The sequence below is a fragment of the Struthio camelus genome, chromosome 5 (genome assembly GCF_040807025.1).
Source record: "Struthio camelus isolate bStrCam1 chromosome 5, bStrCam1.hap1, whole genome shotgun sequence".
Lineage (NCBI taxonomy): Eukaryota > Metazoa > Chordata > Aves > Struthioniformes > Struthionidae > Struthio > Struthio camelus.
The window spans coordinates 72,923,899-72,946,609 of NC_090946.1; the positions used below are offsets into that span (position 1 = coordinate 72,923,899).

The 22,711-nt window shown below is 42.8% G+C and overlaps 1 protein-coding gene across 1 annotated transcript in view; it reads left to right on the forward strand.

The window, feature by feature from the left end:
* KIF26A (kinesin family member 26A) overlaps positions 1-22,711 on the forward strand; it is a 103,678-nt gene that overhangs the window by 79,107 nt on the left and 1,860 nt on the right. The window contains exons 6-14 of the mRNA XM_068947646.1: positions 7,310-7,519; positions 9,508-9,601; positions 10,083-10,345; positions 10,588-10,771; positions 11,071-11,230; positions 12,915-13,077; positions 13,625-17,012; positions 21,328-21,518; positions 22,364-22,514. Of these exons, the coding sequence (XP_068803747.1) occupies positions 7,310-7,519; positions 9,508-9,601; positions 10,083-10,345; positions 10,588-10,771; positions 11,071-11,230; positions 12,915-13,077; positions 13,625-17,012; positions 21,328-21,518; positions 22,364-22,514 (4,804 nt within the window). The remainder of the gene's footprint in view (positions 1-7,309; positions 7,520-9,507; positions 9,602-10,082; positions 10,346-10,587; positions 10,772-11,070; positions 11,231-12,914; positions 13,078-13,624; positions 17,013-21,327; positions 21,519-22,363; positions 22,515-22,711) is intronic.

A 22,711-nucleotide genomic window follows, 5' to 3' on the forward strand; every position in this document is an offset into this window, starting at 1 on the left:
ATGTAATCAACAATTATCAAACCCTCACGCACAAAAGAAAATCCCATTACCATTGGCAAACTCTATACAGAAAGGAATTTTGCTTACTGCTGATAAATGTTACATGGTAAATTTCATACCTTTCTCTTGAACATGCCAAAAACATCAGAGTCCAAATCATTTAGCTGAATCCTACTGAAAAGGCAATGATCCACTGCAGTATGATTCTTGTAACTGAATCATTTTTGTGGTCTCTCTGGGTGTTATTAAATTTAATGTCAGAATAGTAGGAAAGACGTCTGAAAGCCATTTAATATTGTCACTGGAAAGAAGTTAGATTATGCTCAATTTCTGACATTAATGTGCTACTTAAGATAATTTATCATATTGTGGTATTAAAAAAGACATCCTTTTTACAGTGGCTGCTGTGTAGCATTCTAATTTGTTATTTTTCTTAGCATGGTAGGAAGCCTTTTTCATGCAAAATGTTTTTTAGGGTTCTATTCAGTGCTCTTTATAACACTGCATCACTTGCAACAGCACCTTTAAGTGCTTGTCTCTTCCCAAGATCCTGTCAATTTTTTATGTCAGAATGACAGAAGCCTTCTATATGAGGCAATTGAAGTGGTGTATTTAGAGAGAACGTGAATTGCCAAACATGTTTCTTGGACAGGTATATACATATTAGTCTCCATTTATATGTTTTAAACATTCACTTTCATTTATGCTTTTCCAAGCCATAGCTAAGGTACTGCTAATATGATTTACTGATAATGCAGGGTTTTCTTAACTGTGTTGTATGTCCCGTTCACTCGTTCTTAACGATAGTTTGATGACGGATAACAAATAGGTACTTAATTTTGTCATCTTTATTGCTGCTTGTTTCCTAATGACTAGAGTGTTATTTCTGATATAAATAATGTATCATACTAAGTACTCTTCCATCCATGTATGCAGGCCTGTATAATCAGGGTGCATATGTTGTCCCCGCTGAAATACCTTGAATAGCTTGAACAAAAATGTGAGAAATTAGATAAAAATACACAATTTCTTCTACTTTGTTTCCACCTTTAAAAACGAAACAGTTTTCTTCATGTCTCCTGGGGACAGGGAATCAATTCTTCCTTAATAGAGTACAATACAGAAGTGATTTTTTTTTAGGTTCTCCCAGGGGAGCTAGATGGTCTATGCTAGCATAGCAATTTTGCATATAAATTTGCCATCCATTGGTAGTGGCAGTATATGAAAGGCTTGTAAGAACTACCCACAGTAAACCAATTTAGCAAGGGTTATATATCTGTCAGTTACAATTAAATCCATGAAAAATATTGGCTCTGAACTAGAACTTTTGTAATTTGATTTACACTGTAGTTGAAAAAATAAGTGATTTCATTGGAAAAGGGCCTTTATTCAACCGAACGTGAATTCTTTGTAATTTCTTGGTGAGAAATTCTTAATTCAGAATGGTGGCTGTCTAAGCATAGTAATTTAATTAACCTGCTGTTATATGCCATTTTGTGAACATTGGACAAAATTAACTTCCTGGCTGGGCGATGCCTGTCAAGGATGTGTGTTTCCAGGGAATATTTAGTGTCCATTCAAATTTGATATAATGACATTTATTGCTAAAGACCAAATTGCTTGTTCATTTAAGGATTATGATACTGCTGTAACGCAGAATATGACTAGCATTTCTAGAATGGATTCCAGTATAGTGCCAGCACTTTCCCAAAATATAGACAGATAAAGTCAGAGTTTATTTTAGCAACAAAGGCTTGAGCTTTTGTATTTTAAAATTTTATATGCTTTTTAATACGTGCCTTCTCTTTTTTCCTTCTCATTCTGTTTAATTTTAAGCTTGACAACTATATAAGCATCAAATGCTAACAAAGCATCACTATAAGCACATCAGCCCTGCAGATCCATTGATTTCAAAGAAGGTACCATATGTTATAGTTATGCCTGTGCTAACATATTTGGCTGGGTCAAGGTCTTAATTTCTTCAGTGTTCAAAATGCCATGGAGTCTAGTCATTACTTAGTGAATTAGTGGAGTCTTTTCTGTCTACGTATCTGCCCCAAATTAAACTGGGTAGAGTGTTTGGCATCTTCGCTCCACTGAAAGGTGAATGACTAATTTTCCCGTGTATAATATTTTTTGAATTCATTGTCTACAAAATGTGCTAGAGGTCTGTGATAGTCTTAGGCACAGAATCTAAATAATCTGCTTCTTTGTGTTAGGTGTGAGACAGTTCCTACCCTCTCTTTGGTGCTGATGGCCCTTCCATCTCTTTTGATTATGTGGTAATAATTGATGTGGTCCTGACTTCTCAGTCTCTTAGCTGTTTTTGTCTTACAGTGCAAAAGATCCTTTTTAATGACTCACAGTGGGTAATTCTTTGCTGAGATCTGTCAGCTAAAATTGTGTAGGGTGGTGTCATTGTTTTTGTTATCCACTGGCTCTTTTCCCTACAAATTCAGCCTCGGACATCATTTCTTCTAAGACGATGCTTTCCTCACCCATCTTGGTGGAATTTCACGTTCATTGACTTGTGGCTTTGCTGTAGCTCCCTTCAATTCAGCATACCCAAAATACATGGGCTGTATTAGAGAAAACTACTAACTTGGCTCTGGCCATCAGTCTCATGTTCATGTCTGCTGTCAGAGACATGCCTTAAAATTTGAGGTCTGGAATTTTTTTGGTCTATCTCTTACTTTTCCTAAACTTGCTATCTAGCGCTTCACTGTGTCCCTGCTATTTTGCACTATCTTGACCAGCCCTGCAGCGAGCCCATCCTTTTGGTTGCAGTGACTCCCTTTCCCTCTTCTCCTCAACTCCAGCCGGTTCAAAACGCAGGGAACCAGTCTGGAAGTCGGAGGGCGCCCGCATTTGGCCAGGCCGCAAGAAGGGTAGTGCGCTGGGCCAGCACTCCTGGCACAGCAGCAGCGATCCCCGTGGGGCACCAGGTCTCTCCTTGTGACCCTCGGCCACCAAACGGGAGCCTGTGGCAAGGACCTGTAATAGGAGGACAGGCTGGTACCCACCTAGATGCACATCCCTCCGTTTGTGAGCTGTTGCAGTGTTTAGGTGCTAAACATGCACCTAGGTTTGACTCTCATAAGGGTCAAAGATGTCCCGGTCTAGAGTTTTGGTTCAGGCCTGTCTCCCACAAATTACTGATATTTGAGTGTACTCTTTAGATCAGTGGTTCTCTAATGGTCTCTTTGGATGTTTTTAAAATTAAATGGGGTCTAGCCATTTCCATTGTTCTCCACACAAAGGGTTTTTCTCTCTCTGATTCTGGAAGTCCTTTTTTTTGCAGAAATCTGCCTTCTGTCAGTTTGTTTCCCTGAGACTGTCCAGTGGTGTGTGCCTACAAAAATGATTTGACTTTTTTTTAATGCTACAAGCATCCATCTACTGAGTTTGCCCTACCACGGCTGGAACAAGTGAATTCTCACTTGCAGATATTTGTTTTTATAACCTTTCTTTTCCCTGATTTCTACTGTGGGCTGACAGATAGATAAACCTAAAAAAAAAAAACAAAAACAAACCAAAACCCGGATTACTGTGAATCTCTCTCCTAACCTTGCCAGTTATGTTTAAAATTACACCCACTGTTGTGCAGGTAGGTGGGCCTCTAACCTCATGCCCTTTTCCAAGGCTTTTCCAAATTATATGCTATTTATTTATTTATTAAATTCTTTATCTTTTAAAATATTCAGGATGCGTTTACCATCTTCTTTTCCCAAACGCTTTTGATTTTAATAGGATTTCCTTCAGCGATTCCGCTGACCTCCTGGTTCCTGTAGAAACAGGAATTTGGAAAGTTCAGCAGTTGAGTGTTAACCCCCAGCGTACAAAACCCACAAGATTACAGAGCCAGTTAATTAATGAGATACTTCAGTGATTTGCATGGTTCACGATGGCTTCAGGCACTGAGAAAAATATTAATAATGTGCCTGTATTGTGATGTTTGTGTTTCTTCTAGTTTTATTTGCAGAAATTGAACTCAGATACAAACCTCTCCTCTTTGTCAACATACTAATTAAAATTCATCCTCCATCCAATATTCAATGTGTATGTACGAATCCCTATATCCTTTATAAAGCTTCCACCTATAATTCTTTTCCTTGCTGTGCATCTTTCTGTGACATTGAAGAGTTCTGTTTTAAGAGAAGAAATACAGAGAAATGCATTTCCACTTTATTTCCAAGTGAAGTCAGTGTCCAGCTCAGCATCGTGAATGAGAGTGACACATTATAACCCTACCATTTCTGGTAGATAGCCCTTAAACACGAATGATCTAGATAATAACGTTAAATAATCACTTAGATTCAGATTTAGCTGGCATAGAAACTAGGTTTGAAGTCGGTGTTTTTCTACACTGCAAACCAGCTTTTATACCAAACGCTAAAAAAGGAGCTCCCTCCAGCCCCTTTTCTCTACTCCCTCCCGTTTCTCTGGAGAGCTCACTTTCACTGTAAAAGTGAACATGACCTTTGAGGTCTGGTAAGAGTTAGAATCTGATCCATTATGGGGAGAGCCTTTAGTGTCCTCCAGCTTGAGAGAGATGGACTCCAAAAGCTGATTTGACACATGAGCTTTTTCTGGGGGTGAAGCCATCTTTGCGTTACGGGGAGCAACGCTGATGGCGGTAACTCGCTGTTGAGGTCAGGAGCAAACCAATTTTCCTCTCAGACTAGCTCTGACTGCTATAATCTAATAATAGGTATAAGAGAGAAAAGAAAGGGCTGTTTAGAGACAGGCTTTGAAAACAGCGTATATTTTAAACATTCATTTTAATCGAGTGACCCTGAAGTGGGCATTTGTATTTATATATATATTTAGTTATTTATTTATTTTTTCCTGGGGAAGGTTATTTTTCTGAGCACCCTGGTAGTGTGTCAAGGTTGAGGTAACACTACACAAAGCTGGCTTCGTGGAGCTTTTACGGGGAAACAGCCTTGAGCCTGTCACCTCCGGTGCACTTTTGCTTTCGAAGCAGCTGTTTCATTTATTTTAAGGTTTGTTTATTTTCTGAGACCGTCTTTTCATATTCATATCAGTATGAAAGAGGAAAGAAAGCAAAGTGCTGAAATCAGGGGACTGCTTGAGTCAACGGGTGGGAGGAATTTGGTGCTACCTTTGGTGGAGCCTCCTGTGGTGTTTACCGGAGGGGTGGGTTGTTTTTTAACCTCTCTCTCTCTGAAAAACTGAGGGGAAGTTTTCATGGGTTGCTTTCTGGAAAATGTTTCCTGCGACACTGCTCAGCCGTACCCCGGGTGACTGTGCTGGGATGCCTGCGTGCGGCAGAAAGGGAGATCTGGAGAAACGAAACAGCTGGACATCTAAATGAAATCTTCAGATCACCCGCCATCCCCAGTGGGTGCAGGCGGGCGGTTTGGCGTGGTGCTTCTCCCACCCGTCTGCTGGGAGCCGTCCTGCCGTGGGCAGCACGCTTGGCTTGCACCCCCGGTGCAGCCGTGGAGGCCACCACCTTTTCACCGTGTCCTGGCGTGAAAGGGGGACCCCGCAGGACGGCTCAGCCTGCTCGGGTCTCTGTTCACGGCAATGCCCGGAGGCCTGCTCTCCCCGTTTTGTGCTTTGCTGAAGTAGTTTTTCAGTTTCAGTTCTTCTTTGGCTGTTGCTGCTCTGGAGACCGGAGCAACGGGGAGGTGCTGACCACTAAGCACATTGTTTTGTAGAAGCAAACGAGTCAAATTGTGTCAGGGTAATAAATGCACAACGTTTTAATGAAAAAACATTCTCGGAACATAGTAAGAATCAAATTGCTCTGGGCGCTTTGAGGTTAAACTCAGCTGCAGCAACAAGTTGCTGAAAAGGAAGACCTTTCTTCATCCGAAATCCATGCTTCCAGGCCAGCTTGCCTATGCAACACACGACTGTGCTAGAGCAGGGCCTGACTCAAGTCAGCAAGCTGCTGCATGCTCTGAGCTTGAGGGATTTGCCCAGCAGATTTGCAGCAGAGGGGTTGCTATCTGTCACTTGACATGTAATTTGGATGCAAACGCCATAAAAGGAGGAGTATGTGTTTGGTAACGGTCAGTAGGTGCATTGCAGAAGGTGAGGTTTGTGATGGGTGCTCTGGAGAGCGCAAGTGTGAATTGTTCCAGGTGGGCTGACAGTAGTGGACTGCAGCTACTGAGGCTCTTCCCTGAGCACCCAGCTTAACACCGGTGAAGCCCAGGATCACAGTTGCTGTGACAGTGCTCCTGGAAATAAGGACATAATACTGTCATTCAGCTTGTTACCGAAACATTTCGTAGTGGGCATAGAGAGTCACTCTGGCAAAGCGTTGCTTTTCTCTGAGTTTGAATCTGCTGGGCAGAACTGAAGATCCGCAAAGTGATGCCGTGCTCCTGGAATAGTCATTTACTTTAGGGCCAGGTGCATAAAATGTGCTGGTTCTGACCTAGGAGCGTTTCATAAGGATAAATGGTCGTAAGTGGGTGTGAGGCAATATCTCACACAGTTTTTCAAAACAAGAGCATGATTTCCAAGAGGCTAAAGGAAGCAGGTGTGCAGCCCTCGCTGAATATCAGGGAGACCCAGTCACTTGGCTCCTGTGAGCTGCTCTGGAAATCACAGCCAATGTGTCTGAGCGCTCTAAAAATACTGTCTCAAAATGCCACGTGTAGGAAACAAGAGGCAGCATGGCTGCAATAGAAACGTACTCTGTGAGTGGCTTGTTTTCAAGCTTTGGGACTTGCAATTTTTTTTTTCTCCCTTCCTTGAGACTTCCAGTAAATCTACAGCTAACCACTGCAGAGCCTAGCAATGACGGTGTAAAGGCATCTGCCTGGGAAGGCTATCAGAGAAACACCTTTTTGTTAAAAGGATGTGGACAAGGAATTGAAAGTTTCCAGACTTAGTTCAGTTTGAGTATGCTAGCTCTCAGAGCCTTGTATTATTCAGACTGATTTTCAGAGTGGGACAGTTTGTACGTTCGGTCACATTCAGTACATGAAAGCTAGGAGACTAGAGTTTCTTTTTCTTTAGGCACAGTATTACACCTAAAGAAGATTATACCTGTGGGTCAAGTGTTTAGAAATTGAGATGGTAAGATTGGAACAGAGTTAACTGGAGGGGCAAAAGCTGCAGCTTTAATAATTAGTTCAGTGCAGACCCTGCAGTGGAAGCTGGTCTGGAAAACCTGGCTCTGGTTATGTCCCAGGGTTGTTCTGACACACCTAGATGTTACAAGTGATCATGTCTTGGGAGAGGGAGTGGGTTTGGGAGGAATGCTTAGCATGTGTTTATCTGTAGCTGGGAGCTAATGTTGTCATTTCCTTCTAAATACTTGCAGGTGAAGGTGATGGTAAGGATTTGTCCCTCTCAAGGAGCGCATGAAACATCTGAATCCATGTCCTTCCTAAAGGTAGATCCACGAAAAAAGCAAATCACGCTTTATGATCCAGCTACAAGTGGGCCTTCCAATGTAGGTCACAGAAGAGGTGTTGTTGCTGTCCCAAAGATGTTTGCCTTTGATGCAGTATTCCCCCAGGATGCTTCACAGGTACTGCAGAAACTCGTATAAACCTCCTGAGTCTTTTCATGGCCACTGCATTTGATTGCCTTAAGAGGTCTGTTTCTGGGGAATTTTGAATGAGTTGCCTTAATGCCTGGAAAAAACACGGTAATTAATAGACAAGTAGGTAAATTCTTACGTTTTCGGTTTAGCTGAGATGTAAAATTAAGGTGTAATAGCTGGGGAGATGGATTTGCTGACTAAATTATCTTCCTGCATTTTCTCTTGTTATCGAAAGACACACAGCCAATTTGCAATTCACTTTTCCATTCGGTTAAGTTTTAACCCATGTGATGTCACTGAAATGAAGTCCTTCCCCACTGCTTTCAATGGGAAATGAGTGTGTGCTTAAAGTTAGACTAAATGCTGTTGTTAGGAGAAGAGATACAGCTCACCCCGTGGGATTACAGCTCTGAAACAGATGGGGAGCTTTTATATTTTCCTTTCCTTTTCCAGTTTGTTCGTGCTGTGTATGGGACGGATTCTTTTATCTTGATGTTGGTGCTGATGGCTCATGTCTTTCTCTTGCCCTGCAAAAGGGTGTATTTGCAGAATAGTAGCCCCAGAGCTGCAATCTGCCACGCAGATGGGGTGGCAGGCATTTGAGAGAGTTGTGGGCTGCAGTAGATTTGGTGAGATTGTACTCACGGACACCTGAAATTCCTTTCCGAATAAAATCGTGGGTGCAGAAAAAAAATCATATAGCAGCTTTAAAAAGGGGAACAGACTAAGCAGCGTGTGGAAAACCACTTCAAGTTTAAACTGCCTGCAAGGAAAAAAAAAGGGTTTAGTGAAAGAAAAATAAAACACAAACCATTCAAGGTGAAAATGGTTTATTAAAGTTGAGAAAAGAAGACAACATCCAGTTCAGAAACCAGTCCTCCAATCTTCCACTGTTATTTTGTTTTCTTTTTGGCTCCCAAATCAGATACATGAAAAAATATATTTGGTCTGAGTTCTAGCCGGCGTTAGTGATACAGAATGATGTCCCTCACAGATCCATGCACAAGGCTATGGTGACCCTGGCAGGAGTCTGGTTTTAAGATTCTGGATAAGGCAAACTGTGTTGTTGTACAGGAGTTCACAACACTGATCTCAGCATTACTCCGGCGCTGGAAATGGCTGTTTCTTACAGTTCCTGAAGGTCCTGTTGTCAACCTGGCTGCAGGGCAGCCCGTCTCAGTCTGCTGCTGTGCTGGTTTTGGCACTCATCCTCTAAGTTTTTGACCCCAGCTTGGGCTAGGCTCTTTCAGGTTCTCGTGATGGGCATCTCAGGGGCCCGTTTGTGGTGTGTCTGTCTGAGCGATGCTGGCCAGCACAGCGACTTCGGTGCAGGTGTTGTCGCTTAAGGCAAGCTCTCTGCCATGCACCTGCACACAGAGCCTTTGCATTTCACTGTAGTTACGTTTTCCCCCCCTACCCCTCGTTACCGTTCTTAATATATCATAGCGTGTTTGAAACTTTCACGGACGTGGATAAACTGATTTTAGTACACTCAAGTGTTTTAGCAAGTTTTCTTTACTGACAATGATGTTTCCCCTAGAAAAGGAAAACGTGATACTATGAAATCCTATTCAAGGGTCTTAATGCGTTTTCTCCAGTATATCTTTTTAATTTCTGTGAGCGCTTTTGAGTAGCTTAATTTCAATGGAGTTGCTACTATTGCTGAAAACCCTTGGCTAAGCTATTATACCAGCAGGAAGCCTGGTTGGATAGCATTCAGTTTGCTACATTAGTCTTAGAATCAATATTCCAGGAGAACTGGTTTAATAGAATTGAAAACTATTTTAGGCTATAGTAGCAGATTTTATTATTTTCTGAGATAGCATAGTTACTAAAATAATGCAGCTGATGCGATAAACATGGGGAGAATATTGAGCTTCAAAAATATTGAGTCATTCTTTTCATGGAGAAGAATAGCAAAAACCATAGCAGTATATGCTCTTTTACTTATTTGTCTCCAATCTTTCTTTCAGGCGGAGGTATGCTCTGGAACAGTAGCAGAAGTAATCCAGTCTGTTGTGAATGGTGCAGATGGCTGCATATTTTGCTTTGGTCATGTCAAGCTTGGTGAGCTCCCAAATTCGTTACAGTTAATTACTATGTCAGCCTGGTAATTACATGCTGTCAGCTCCTGGAACAATAAACCTGGAGTATATGAATAGATTAGAATTTCTTTTTAATTAGCTTTGCAAACTTATCACGGTTTATTTCTACACAGGGATTGTAAGTTTTAATTTGAAAAAGTAAAATGTAACATCAGATTAGCTTATTCAAGAGCAAGCTTATATAGGTGTATTGTGATGAAAATCAGAAGATCAGAGGTGTTCTTAAAATTTAATTTGCTGTGGGTCTGAGTTACAAAAATGGCAAGACTAATTGAATAAATAGTAATGGATTAATAATTAAATATTTTGCATTTTTGCATCTGTTATTTCCCATTATCTGTGCAGCACATGCATTGCATAGACTGTGCAGAGGTGACAGCATGAAGAGAAGCTGTCTTGTACAGGAAAGGTGAATTAAGTTCACTTTTGTCTTTCAATTCTAGGAAAATCTTATACCATGATTGGGAAAGATAATTCCACACAAAGCCTTGGTATCATCCCCTGCGCAATTTCTTGGCTCTTCAAATTAATCAATGAACGTAAAGAAAAAACTGGGACTCGTTTCTCTATTAGAGTATCTGCTGTGGAGATCAGTGGCAAAGATGAAAACCTTAAGGATTTGTTAGCTGAAGTAGCCACTGGCAGCCTTCAGGATGGCCAGTCCCCCGGGGTTTATCTGAGAGAAGATCCAATATGTGGAACCCAGGTATAATGGATATCACAACACAGATTTTCTGAACCTGACTTTCTTCTACTTTTTATTTCCTTTTATCTGACAACAATTATGACAACTTTTGAGACAGTAGAAAAATGTGATTGCTTTTAATTTGTAAGCCCTGCTCCCATGGTGTACATATTTGTTTCTTTTAGTGCCCTAGAGATTGTGCCAGTTCAGCAAAAAAAAATTCACCCCTGTGCTAATTAGTCATTTTCTTGTTCATATTCAAGCTCCAGAACCAAAGTGAGCTAAGGGCCCCGACAGCAGAGAAAGCTGCCTTTTTCCTTGATGCTGCAATTGCTGCCAGAAGTACCAGCAAACCTGAATGCGAGGAAGAAGATAGGAGGAATTCGCATATGCTCTTCACTCTTCACATATACCAGTATCGCATGGAGAAGAGTGGCAAAGGAGGAAGTACGAATCATCTTTCCAAATTGTTTGTTTTTAAATGACTCGGTTTTGAGTTAGTTTAACAATAATTTGCAGTAAACTTTTAAAGAAAAAATGAAGTGAACCCTCAAGCCAGCCAAGAGTCACCTTTAACTTTGGTAGCTGTGGCTAATATCTGGTTTCCCTGCCATTAATATTTAATTTGAGCATTATCCCATGCTGCATTCATTATTTTCCTCATTTGAATATGTTTTAAATATCCAGTCTGGCTTGGGTCCATGCAATCACGTGACGTACAAATGTTGTTCCCCTTATTGTTTTAGTGTCTGGAGGACGCAGCCGCTTGCATCTCATTGATCTAGGGAGCTGTGAAAAAGTGCTGAGCAAGACCCGAGATGGAGGAGGCTCTCTGTGTTTGTCTCTCTCTGCCCTGGGCAATGTAATTTTGGCCTTAATTAATGGTGCTAAGCATGTGCCATATAAGTAAGTGAATTATTGCATGCATTACCTTAAATATGTGGCTGCTGTTTCCTGAACATTGAATTGCATCAACAGCGTACTTTTCATATAAGAGGAAATTCAAGAAAGTTTTAGCAGAGAGGAATCTGTCTTCTTTCAAGATCACTTATGATTATATTGCATATTTTTAAATGTCCCACAGTAACATGAAATTCTTGCTCAGCTGACTAAAAATCGTATGGATATGGACATAGTTTGGATGAAATGTGTGTGTGTTGGGGAGGGATGAATGGTTGAAAAAACAGAGGGAAATTGTCAAAATGTTTTCTTTTCTTCGTTCTGTCTCCTGGGTTTGGAACTTAGAGCAGTCTCAGCCAGCTGGACAGAAGTAGTGAATATTGTCATAAAAAATGCATAGGATTTTCCCTCCTTTTCCCAAATTTAGAAATTCTATTGGAATTTCAGAAAATACCAATGAGCTATATGAAGTATGGTCATCAAAGGGCTGTATGTCAGGCTGGCTTTTTGAGTAATAGACTCATACTAATCTTTTCAGTTAAAAAAAAAGAGGAGGACTATGTTATTCACTTGGCGTTTGTTTAGCAGAAGCGAACATGTAGGTGTATTGCTTCGTGGGAGTGTGCTTGACAGTAAAGTTATGTCAAACACACCTGTGGGGAGCCTCGCCTAAAGACAACATCCACATTGTAAACCCCCCTACGAGAACTTGGCCTTCAGTACTAAAAATTTAATTGCTGCTTGTCTCGATGCATTATAAGTTAATGCCTTCATTATCAATCATGTCATTTCACATATTTATCTAGTGCTGCATCTCAAACAGGTGTCCTGTCCTCGTGTATGAGGCAGAAAATAGATAATTTTCTCAGGCTAGTTGCTAGGTTTGTTGACGGAGCAGAGGACGGGTGGGTGGTTAGACTAGGGAAGAGTAGTTCCTCAGGGGCGATGTCTTTGTCACCTAAGCTGGTTTGGGGAGCAGAGACACAGTGGTAGTTCCAGCGCTGTGCGGGGCAGCCCGCAGGAGTGGGAGGAAGCAGCCTCTAGGGTGCTGCGGGGTCCCCACTGGGGGGATGTCTTGGAGAACAGCGGAGGACAAAGTACAGCGACTTCTCAGTTTTGCTGCCCACAGCTGAGGACTCGTGTCACCAGGAAAGCCTGCAGAGAGAAATATCAGTAAGCAAAAAGGAAACTAGATTAGTTCGGATGGAACTGATAATACATTTCCGAGAGCTAATGATAGGTTTGTTTAGGATTTTCTCACCATTTCTGTTAACTTACCTTTTTTCTTCATATCCAAATTGTTTGCATATAGCTCACAATGCTTATATGTCCAGATATTAGGTCTGCCCAGATAAGAATCTAAGCACCCATGTGCTGTTTGGGTAATACGAGCTAAACCTGAGATAACTAAACTAGAACTAAATTATTTTAGAATTGTCTAAGTAACAAATAAAATGACTTATCATACCGCAGCTACACATGCAGATAAGTCATCAAAACGGTGGTGTCTTTGTATGTGTGCATTTAGACATGTTTTAAATATGGTCAAATAATAGCAGCATATTTCTTGTCTACATGTAGCATACATGCATATATCCTATGAGAATAAATGCGCAGTGTGTGGTGTAAAAATCTGCAAAAAAGATTGTAATTTCTTGAAACCATCCTAGTGTTCTCATTTGTTACACAGGGACAACAAGTTGACAATGTTGTTGAGGGAGTCACTTGGGAACATCAACTGCAGAACAACCATGATTGCGCATATTTCTGACTCCCCAGCTAATTATGCAGAAACTCTCACAACCATTCAGCTTGCTTCACGAATCCACCGAATGAGAAAGAAGAAATCCAAGGTTGGTGCACAAACAAGCAGCAATTAATTCATTTGAAAATGAGTTTTCTTAACCTCTTGGTGGGGGAACATGGGATTTCTCGGCAGTAAGAAGTAATACAAAATGCATAAAAGCTCAGGAGAGAAGTTGACAAATGGCTTGGCACAGAGCCATCATCCCTCCCCTTGATCATTAATCCTGAAATTCCCTTTCTTTTTGTTGCAAACACGTATGCTTTCATTGCTTATATGTGGAAGCTTCAATTTGTGTTAATTAAAATCCTGTAAGAAAGGAACAGAAAACTGATGAAGAGAAAGACAACGCAGAATATTCAATGAAAATTGTCTGAAAAGGTGTGATTGTTATATTACTCCTGATTTAGTAAAATACACGTAGTATTTCTTTGTTGTTTTAATTCACCCTGTAACATTTTTCCACTAGATGTGGTTATGATAGTGCACACAAAGCACAGTATATTACCTTTTTATCAATTATATGCACATCCGTATAATTATATACATATACGTCAATTAATATTGATAACTTTTTCCTTACTGATCATTTGCAGTATGCATCCAGCTCATCTGGAGGAGAGAGTTCATGTGAAGAAGGACATGTCCGAAGGCCGCCCCATTTGCGACCTTTCCACCCACGAACTGTTGCCCTTGACCCTGACCTTCCTGTCTTGAGCATATCTAGTGATCCTGATTATTCCTCCAGCAGTGAACAGTCTTGTGATACTGTCATTTATGTTGGTCCCAATGGTGCAGCTTTGTCTGACAGGGAATTGACAGATAATGAAGGTCCTCCAGAGTTTGTTCCCATAATCCCATCCCTAAACAAGAAGAGAAGTAAAGACAATTCTGCTGTTGGTAGAAGTTCTGACAAGGATCATTTTAAATGCAACACTTTTGCTGAATTGCAAGAAAGGTTAGAGTGCATTGACGGAAGTGAGGAACCCATTAAGTTTGCTTGTGGAGAAATCTCTCTTGCATCCAATTGCAGTCCAGTCTCTGGAGGTACAGAAAATGCACAGTCTAAACTGGTAAAGGAGAAGATATCTTCTCCTTCTGGAGGATTTAAGAAACCAATTCCACCGGAAACTGTATCTCCAAAAAAAGGATATAATCTTCATTTCCAAGCTGTTACGCCGAGGGGTGGCAATTGTCATGAAAAGAGCACACCTCACTTCAAAACGGAGCCTTCCAAGCAGCAGAGCAAAGCCGATGGGAAAATAATGGACTCAGTACTGGAGGGAGAAAAAGAGAGAGAGACAATCACAGATTCCCTGAGGTCCTCAAAGTGTAGCCCTTCAAGGAATCAGGAGCAGAATAAAGCCACAGTTCCTGAACCTGTCATTAAAGAAAAGTCCTTATATGTGAAGAGACCCTTGCCAAGCCCAGCACCCCCACCTCCGCAGCAGAAAGAACAAGTGCTGAGCTCCAAGGCTGAAAGTTCGGAGCTGGACAGTAGCAATGCTGTTCGGACTCCTCCTGTGGGAATGAGCAAGCAGATGGCTAACAAACCTGAGCAAAGCCCCGTAGGAAGTACATTTCTCGTTGGTAGCAACACCCAGAATCAGTCGGGTGCTATAGAGGTACACAGCTTCCGGTCAGCATTCAGAGGTAAATGCTTTGATCGGGACATATTAACTACCACGGTGACTTTGCAGCAGCCTGTTGAGCTGAATGGAGAGGATGAGCTTGTTTTCACGGTGGTGGAAGAACTATCCATTAGTGGGATTTTGGATAATGGAAGACCTTCCAGTATCATTAGCTTTAACAGTGACTGCTCCCTTCAGGCCCTCGCATCAGGTTCCAGGCCGGTTAGTATTATCAGCAGCATAAATGATGAGTTTGATGCTTATACCTCACAGGAAAGTTCTACTGGTGTAAATATTGATATCGTTGTGCCCTTTGCTAAGGACCCCTTTACCAGCAGCAGACGTTCTTCCATCAGTTCATGGCTTAGCGAAGTCAGCATCTGTACAATTGAAAGTGATGGAGCACAGTCTAGCGACAGTTTTGTTGCACAGTCATCCTACAGCTGTAATAAGTCTGAGGAACCCTTCAACCTGGATTCGCCTAATGTACCCATACCCCTGAAAAGTGCTCTGAATGACAGTGGGTTTTGCTTCTCTGAGCTGGAGAGTGAGAGCATGAGTTCCAGCAAGCTGTCCTCAGGCATCAGCAAAAGCCCCCAAACCTCTGAAACTACCAAAGCATCTCAGATAAAAAGTGCTTTTTGTGTCACTGATCAGCCCATAAAAATAAAATCTATTAATTCTCGAGATACACCTGTGACAGAAACCATACACTCAAGTCTTCCTAGGAAAACAAAAACTACCTCGTCCACAATCCACAATAATACTGTCCTCAGCTATAAGGGGCTGCAGAGTCCACATTGTGTATTTGAAGATCCCTGGCTCTTGCGCACGGAGAATCAATTGGAAACAAACCCTGCAGACTCAGTGCTGTCTCCAAAATCTCACACGTTTGGTACTGACAGGCAGCCAGGAAGAGCTGCCCAGTATTTCAGTACAGCATCCAGGCCAACGAAGTCGCAGACTATGCTTGCCTGTTCTCAGAGAGTTGTAGATGGTTGTGAAATGGCCTGCAAATCTTCCAACGGAGCTGCAAAGAAGTCAGAACCCGTGATGAAGATGCCACAACTGAAGAGAGGAGCCACCACACTGGGTGTGATGCCGGTATCACACACTAACAGTACTTCGTCGGAGGCTGTGACTAGAGGGAATTTGGACGCTGCCTTGGCTGCTGGCAGCTTGAAGTCGTCACTGGGAAAGAAAAGCGCGCCCCAGAAATCAAGCATGTTACCTAGGCCAGGAGGGCCAACACCTCCAACACCTCCCGTACGCAAATCGAGCCTGGAACAGAAACCCGTTGCTCTGGGTAGTGGTGGAGGAAAAGCTGCTGGCCTGGACTTTGCCAGAGCTGCCACGCCAAAGGCTGAAGAAGAAGCAGATTTGCGGTCCAAAGCCGGGTCCTGCGTTAGTGAGAGTGCCAGCAGTAGAATGAACCTGAAGGGCGACCACTCTTTGCCTAAGATGACGTCAAGTTTAAAGACGAAGGCGTCAAAGAGCGAAACTGTCCACCGTTATGGGAGTCACATGTCCCTTGAAAGGTGCGACAGTCTGACATCAGTAGGATCCAAAGCAAGCATGGCGAGGGAAAACGTGAGTGCTAATAACAGCAGGGCAGGGCGCTCCGTCCCCAGGCTGGGGGTCCCTCCTGTTGCTTCTAGTGTGACTTTACCACAGTCCTTCACTGCCCCTGTGCCCTGTAAAAACAGCCAGGCAAAAAGCACAACTAACCAGAAGATCCAAGCAAATGGAAATAAAAACCGGAGCCTCTCGACCAATGGCTCAAAGTCTCTCAGTTCCTCTGTCAAGTCCCTGACACAGCCCATTGGGAAGAGCTCTAGCGCTGCCCCGAACGGGAAGGCGGCCCCCCGCTCTGTGCAGGTGGTCAGCAGCAAACCCGGCAGAGGAACCATCATGGGGACCAAGCAGGCCATGAGGGCGGCCAACAGCCGCGTGAATGAGCTGGTGTCGGGCGGCTCAGCCAAGATGGGGCATTTCCGAGGCTCCACGGACTCCGACAGCGGCAACGACAGCGGCATTAACCTCAGCGATGAGAAGTCACAAATCCCGGTGCTGCCATCTCCTTACAGCAAGATAACGGCACCCCGGAGGCCTCAGCGGTACAGCAGCGGGCACGGCAGTGACAACAGCAGTGTTTTAAGCGGGGAACTGCCACCGGCCATGGGAAGGACAGCTCTTTTTTACCACAGCGGGGGCAGCAGTGGCTATGAAAGCATGATTCGGGACAGCGAAGCGACAGGCAGCGCCTCCTCGGCGCACGACTCCATGAGTGAAAGCGGCATGTCGTCGCCGGGCCGCATGAGGAGCCTGAAGTCCCCCAAGAAGAGGTCAACAGGTAAGGAACAAACAGGACGCGGGGCTTGAACTCCCAGGCGCTCGAAACGCTGCGGTGCTGCATCCCTGGGGATGCTGAGTTTTCATGGTGCCTCCTGCAAGTGAGAGCAAGGTTTGGTTTGGAGGAGGACTCTGTGCAGAGCTGCATGCATTTGTGGTGCACGCATACATGAGTACAGCAGCTACTTGTCATTTGTTTTACTTCAAAGCCGCCTCACAGCTGCAGGTGTGACCCAGGTGCTCCGTCTCAGAGGGCAGGAAAAGCACAGCGTGCCCCAAGGCACTTTCCATCTCCCTGTAAGGGAGGAGAGAGCAGATGGCTGCAGGCAGATGGGGGAGCCCAGGGGATGGGTGAGAGGATATTCCTTGGTGAGATCGGCAGTAATCGCAGCACGTCAGCCGTCTCTGTTCTCAGTGTCATGCAGCATGATCAGAAAAGGATTTTTTTTTTTTTTTTTTCAGATGAGGGGGAGCAGTGAGAGTGCTGGCTGGACCTTGATGAGTTTTTGTGATGGAGGAATGAATGTATTTCTGTAGCGTGGGTAAAAAGTAGGGAGAATGGTGGTAAGGAGAAGAGCTCTGCGGTTGGCTAGACATTTATGAGGGAATTTCAGTGAGATGGTCTGGAACTTTAGTGTGAAAAAGGGGGAACAGGCCTGCAGAAGAGGAGAGGGTTTGTGAATCAATAGCTGAATTTGCATTAGCTTACCCAAAGGTAAGGCTTTAGGAGGAAGAGGAGGTAAGGCAGAGGAGGAACGGTGCATGTACAGGATGTGGCAAATCTTAGGTTAACACTACCAGCTAATTAGAAAATTATTGTATTGTAATAGTGGTTTTATAAAGAAATTTTAAAGTGGACATGCAGATTCTGTAAGCAGTAGAAAACTTTTTGGGGCAATCACTTAAAAGAGGTGTCTCCCACTCCTGCACTGTGCTGAGGCAGATACGTCCAATTGCGCCATGCAAAGGTGGTCATGCAAAAGCCGAGTCCCCTTTTGCAGATCTCTGAGGCCTTCTATGTTGCTTTCACAAGTGGTGCTCATGTAAGTGCTGCTGACTGTAGCCAGCTTCAGCATCAGGCTTGTATGACTGGTGTTACAGAGTCATTTTTACTGGTCCAGCTTGGAAGTGCAGTAGTATCATAAAGAATCTGAGATAGGCTGCTGACCAGTAGTGTGATTCAGCGCACTGACTACTGGAAATGTAGTATGAACTAATACCAGGAGTGTGGCTGAATCTGACCCTTTGGTTGGAAGTGGGTAGTTATTACGATCCCTGTAGACACACATGATGCTCAGTTCTGACGGTAGAATGAAACAGGTGAAACTGATACACTTTTCATGGTGCTTTCTGGTCAAAGCAACTCAGTTGCTTCAGCAGGTGATGAATCAGTTTGGAGACTTAGTGCAACATTTGCTGCAGTTTTCTTTCTGTAGCATGTCGACCTCTTAAACCTTTCCTACAAATCAATATTAACAGCTGTTATTGAGAAGGTATTACCCACTGATGGATTTGTATTTGTTTTTGCCCCAGGAAATGCTTATGATGTCTTTAAAAATGACAAACTATTTCTCTTTTCAATTGAAATTGCTCTGTATCAGTAAATTATCTATTACTTTTTTCCATGCTTTAAACTTTGACACGCCCATGTATTTTATACATGAAATGAGATTTCCTGGGAGCTTCATTAAATATTTCTTACAAGAAGGGTTTTGTGTAGATCCATCATTGGCCTAAAATGATGGCATCATTGTAAAGTGTTGGGCATATTCTTGGAGTAGCTTAAATTGCGAAAATGTGTTGGAACTCTCCCTACTCCCAGAGATCTCAGTGGAAACCTTTTCCCCTTTTTCTTTAAACTTCATGTTCACCTTAAGGAAATGACATTGACCCTAGTTGGCCTAATGGAATGATATGAAGTTAGTTTGCTTGGTATGTATGTTTGACTGCATCTCTATCCTGTTCAGAGGAGTCCTGCAGGTTACAGGATCGGAGTTACAGTGGTGATTTCACCAGGCAGGACTATGTCTGTGACTCAGGCTAAATAAATTGGGGTCATGGCAATGTTGAACAGGTGAAAGCTCACGCTGCATAGATTCACTTTTCATGGTCCAGAGAGACTAAGTTTTAGATCTCCTTTGGGTTGTATCACAAAGTCACAGAGTAGTTGGGGTTTGAAGGGACCTCTGGAGATCATCTGCTCCAACTCACCTGCTCAGGCAGGGTCAGCTAGAGCAGGTTGCCCAGGACTGTGTGCATTTGGGTTTTGAGTATCTCCAATTATGGAGGCTTCACAACCTCTCTGGGCAACCTGTTCTAGTGTTCAACCACCCTCACAGTGAAGCGGTGTCTTATGTTGAAGTGGAATTTCCTGTATTTCAGTTTGTGCCTGTTGTTTCTTGTCCTGTCACTGGGCTCTGCTGAGAAGAGTTGGGCTCCAAGCTTCTTTGAACCCTCTCATCAGATACTTGTACATGTTGATTAGATCCCCCTGAGCCTTCTCTTCTCCAGGCTGAACAGTCTCAGTTTCCCTCAGCCTCTCCTCATATGAGAGATGCTCCAATTCCTTAATCATCTTTGTGGCCCTTCAGTGGACTCGCTGTAGCAGGTCCATGTCTTCCTTGTACTGGGGAGCCTAGAACTGGACGCGGTACTGCAGATGCGGTCTCACCAGTGCAGAGTAGAGGGGAAGGATTGCCTCTGTTGACCTGCTGGCAGTGATTTGCCTGATGCAGCCCAGGATCCTGTTGGCCTTCTTTGCTGCAAGGGTGCGCTGCTGGCTCGTGTTCAACTTGGTGTCCACCAGGATCCCCAGGGCCTTCTCCGTAAAGCTGATCCCCAGCTTGTTGGCCCCCAGCATATACTGGTGCATGGGGTTGTTCTTCCTCTCTGTCCATTCCTCCAACCTGTCAAGGTAGAAGTGGGATCAAGTCTTTCCCTTTCTAAAACGTTTCCTTTGTGATTATTGTTGTTACTTAGAAATTAACATAGAAGCAATTAAGAATATGGGATTTATTTCTTAAGAACATGTAAACCAGGTAACTCTTCAAGTGCGTTGCTCTCAGGGGAACGTACTGCGATTTTCTCTCTGTTTCTTCTTGAATTTTATGGCAGGGCTGACCCAACAGCCTTTATTTGCACTTAACTCTCCTTTTAAGGTCTCAGACTTGGAAGTTGTCTCAGGAGCATCGTCTTCTGAGCAGCACTCTCTTGTCTGCATGATGTGTTCCCTATTAGCAACAAGACCAGAAAAAAAAAAAAGAGTCCTTTCCTCTAAGTTGGTCTTCCGTAAGAGGAGGAAAATTTTCAGGCACTAAATTTACTGCCACCTCTCAGCTGGAAGCTGCTTGTACATACTACTACCACATGACACTTCAGCTTGTTTCTGGTGCCCTTCAGCCCTCCTATTTGCCTAAGGATTGGATTACAGCTTTATAACATTGCCTGACCAGCCCTGTACGTATACTTATCCTTGACAGATATAGCGCAAAGGTCAGCTTTTCAGAAAATGCAGAGAGAGACTTGCAGCCACAAAAATTGCTTGGACACTGAAGTGCCAAACGTTATATGGAAAATTGTCAACATTTTTGAAGGACGCAAGTCAGTCTCTGGTTCAGGAAGCTTGAGTCCTAGGAGCAGATGAAGTTTGTCATGCTCTGACTTTTTGAGTGCTGGTACAAATGGGCAGTGATATGCCTGGACGTCAGAGGTGACTCAGGTTGCAGCTTGGCTGGTTGCTGCCTTCTAAAGTACCAAATACATCCTAACCTTGCAAAGTAATCAAAAACTGCTGGTATTTAGCACCTTAAAGCATTAGTAGCGGTCCTGGAGAGAGCTGTTTGTCCTCTGGAAGAGGTAATACAATGAGATCTTATCAATGGGATCTTACCTAGATAGCCTTACTTGCCTTGAAGTGGAGGAGGAGGGGATTTTCAGGTTCTTCTGCCATTATCAATATTGGTTTGAAATCTATTCACTAACTCCTTCCATAGCAAGGTAATGAACGCCATTATTGCCCACTGCATAGAAAATAATGTAGGCAAAATAGTTTTGGAAGGGGAGAATGAAGAGCTGATGCTCAGACCTCTGCTTTGGGACAAGATCTGCTGCTACTTCGATCAGTAAGCCAAGATGAACATATTTCGTCGAGACAGTAACTCCAGTAGCAGCCTGAGGGTATTTTACTAAAAGGAAAAGATCAAGAAAAGCATATCCTCCTAAGCATCCTGAGAACCTAGATCTTTAATTTGCTGCAATACCTTCTACATTCTGTTAGCTCTCTGAGTCTGAGGAACGCTTGTCTTTTTGTATTTCAGGTCTCCAGCGTCGTAGACTGATTCCTGCTCCGTTGCCGGATGCTGCCTCCCTAGGAAGAAAACCCAGCGTCACTGGCCAATGGGTTGATCTACCACCTTTGCCAGGCACTTTAAAAGAGCCATTTGAAATTAAAGTTTATGAGATTGATGATGTGGAACGATTACAGCGACACAGACAAGAGGAAACTGAGGTCAGCACATATTTTACAAGAACTGTAGACAAATTACAGTATACAGGCAGAATCCTTGCTTGAATGCTGGAATGGTGTTCAGGAAATTGATTGCAATTAAAGCACTGTAATTATTAATTTTACAATTCATATGTTGGGGTACTCTTAACACAGAAAATTAAAATGATTACTGTCTAAAATTAATTGTGTTTAACATGACTGATGGTGTGAATGGAAGTTACCAATGAATACATTATGAGAAGACTTTATAGTCTTAGGCTGGCTGATGAAACCTTACAGCCTTTCTCAACTGTAGGGTCATTAACTCTTTATGTAAATGGCAAGATTCTATTGCATCAGCGATGCGCTGAGTTTAATTTACTTGTAATTGGAAAACACTTCCACTAATTCTATTTTGGAGACAAGAATTCTATATTCTTCTGATGCCTTTTTCCTGTTTCTTTCATAATAGCCTTTCCAGGATGTTGAGAAGGTAGGAGTGCTTTTAAGAAAATAAAAATTCTTATGGCTTAGTATACAACTCTTTCGTTATTATTAGGCTGTGTTTCTCATTTGCGCTACTGGAAAAAAAAATCCTCTACAAACAGTAGTAATTACAGAATGTACTAGAGATGTTTGCTGATTCCGTAAAGTGCAACAAATGCTGAAGTGATGTGGCATGCTGTTCCTCTAGATTAGAATCCATTAATGTGCATTTCAAATAATAAAAAAACCCAACAACCAACCAAAACAACCCACCTGCTAACTCTTACAAGTAATGAGCTGGGAGCAATTTGTGTCAAACTGTCAGAGGTCAGCCCATAACAGGCAAATTCATGAAAAATTGTCTTTCTCTGTCTCAAAAGGGTCTGATGTATTTCCATACGAAGCTGAAGATACTAGAAAGGCGCCAGCAACGAATCAGAGAAGTAAAGGCAAAGCATGAATTTTTGAAGGAAGAATTGGAAGAGACAAAGTGCAGGTTGATGATGGATCCAAATAAGTGGAAAGAAGACTGTAAGTGTTTTTACAAAATAGTGGTATTATCAGCATGTGACCATTTTAAAGCATGTGACCAGTCCCACTGGCAAAGTTAAGCACTTGTTTAGATTATTGGCTGAACTGAGCTCTGCAACTCTATGAGCATTGCTGTGATACAGGATTTGCTTTCAGTGCTGAGTATCACCAGAAATGAGCAAAAAGCACAACCAGAA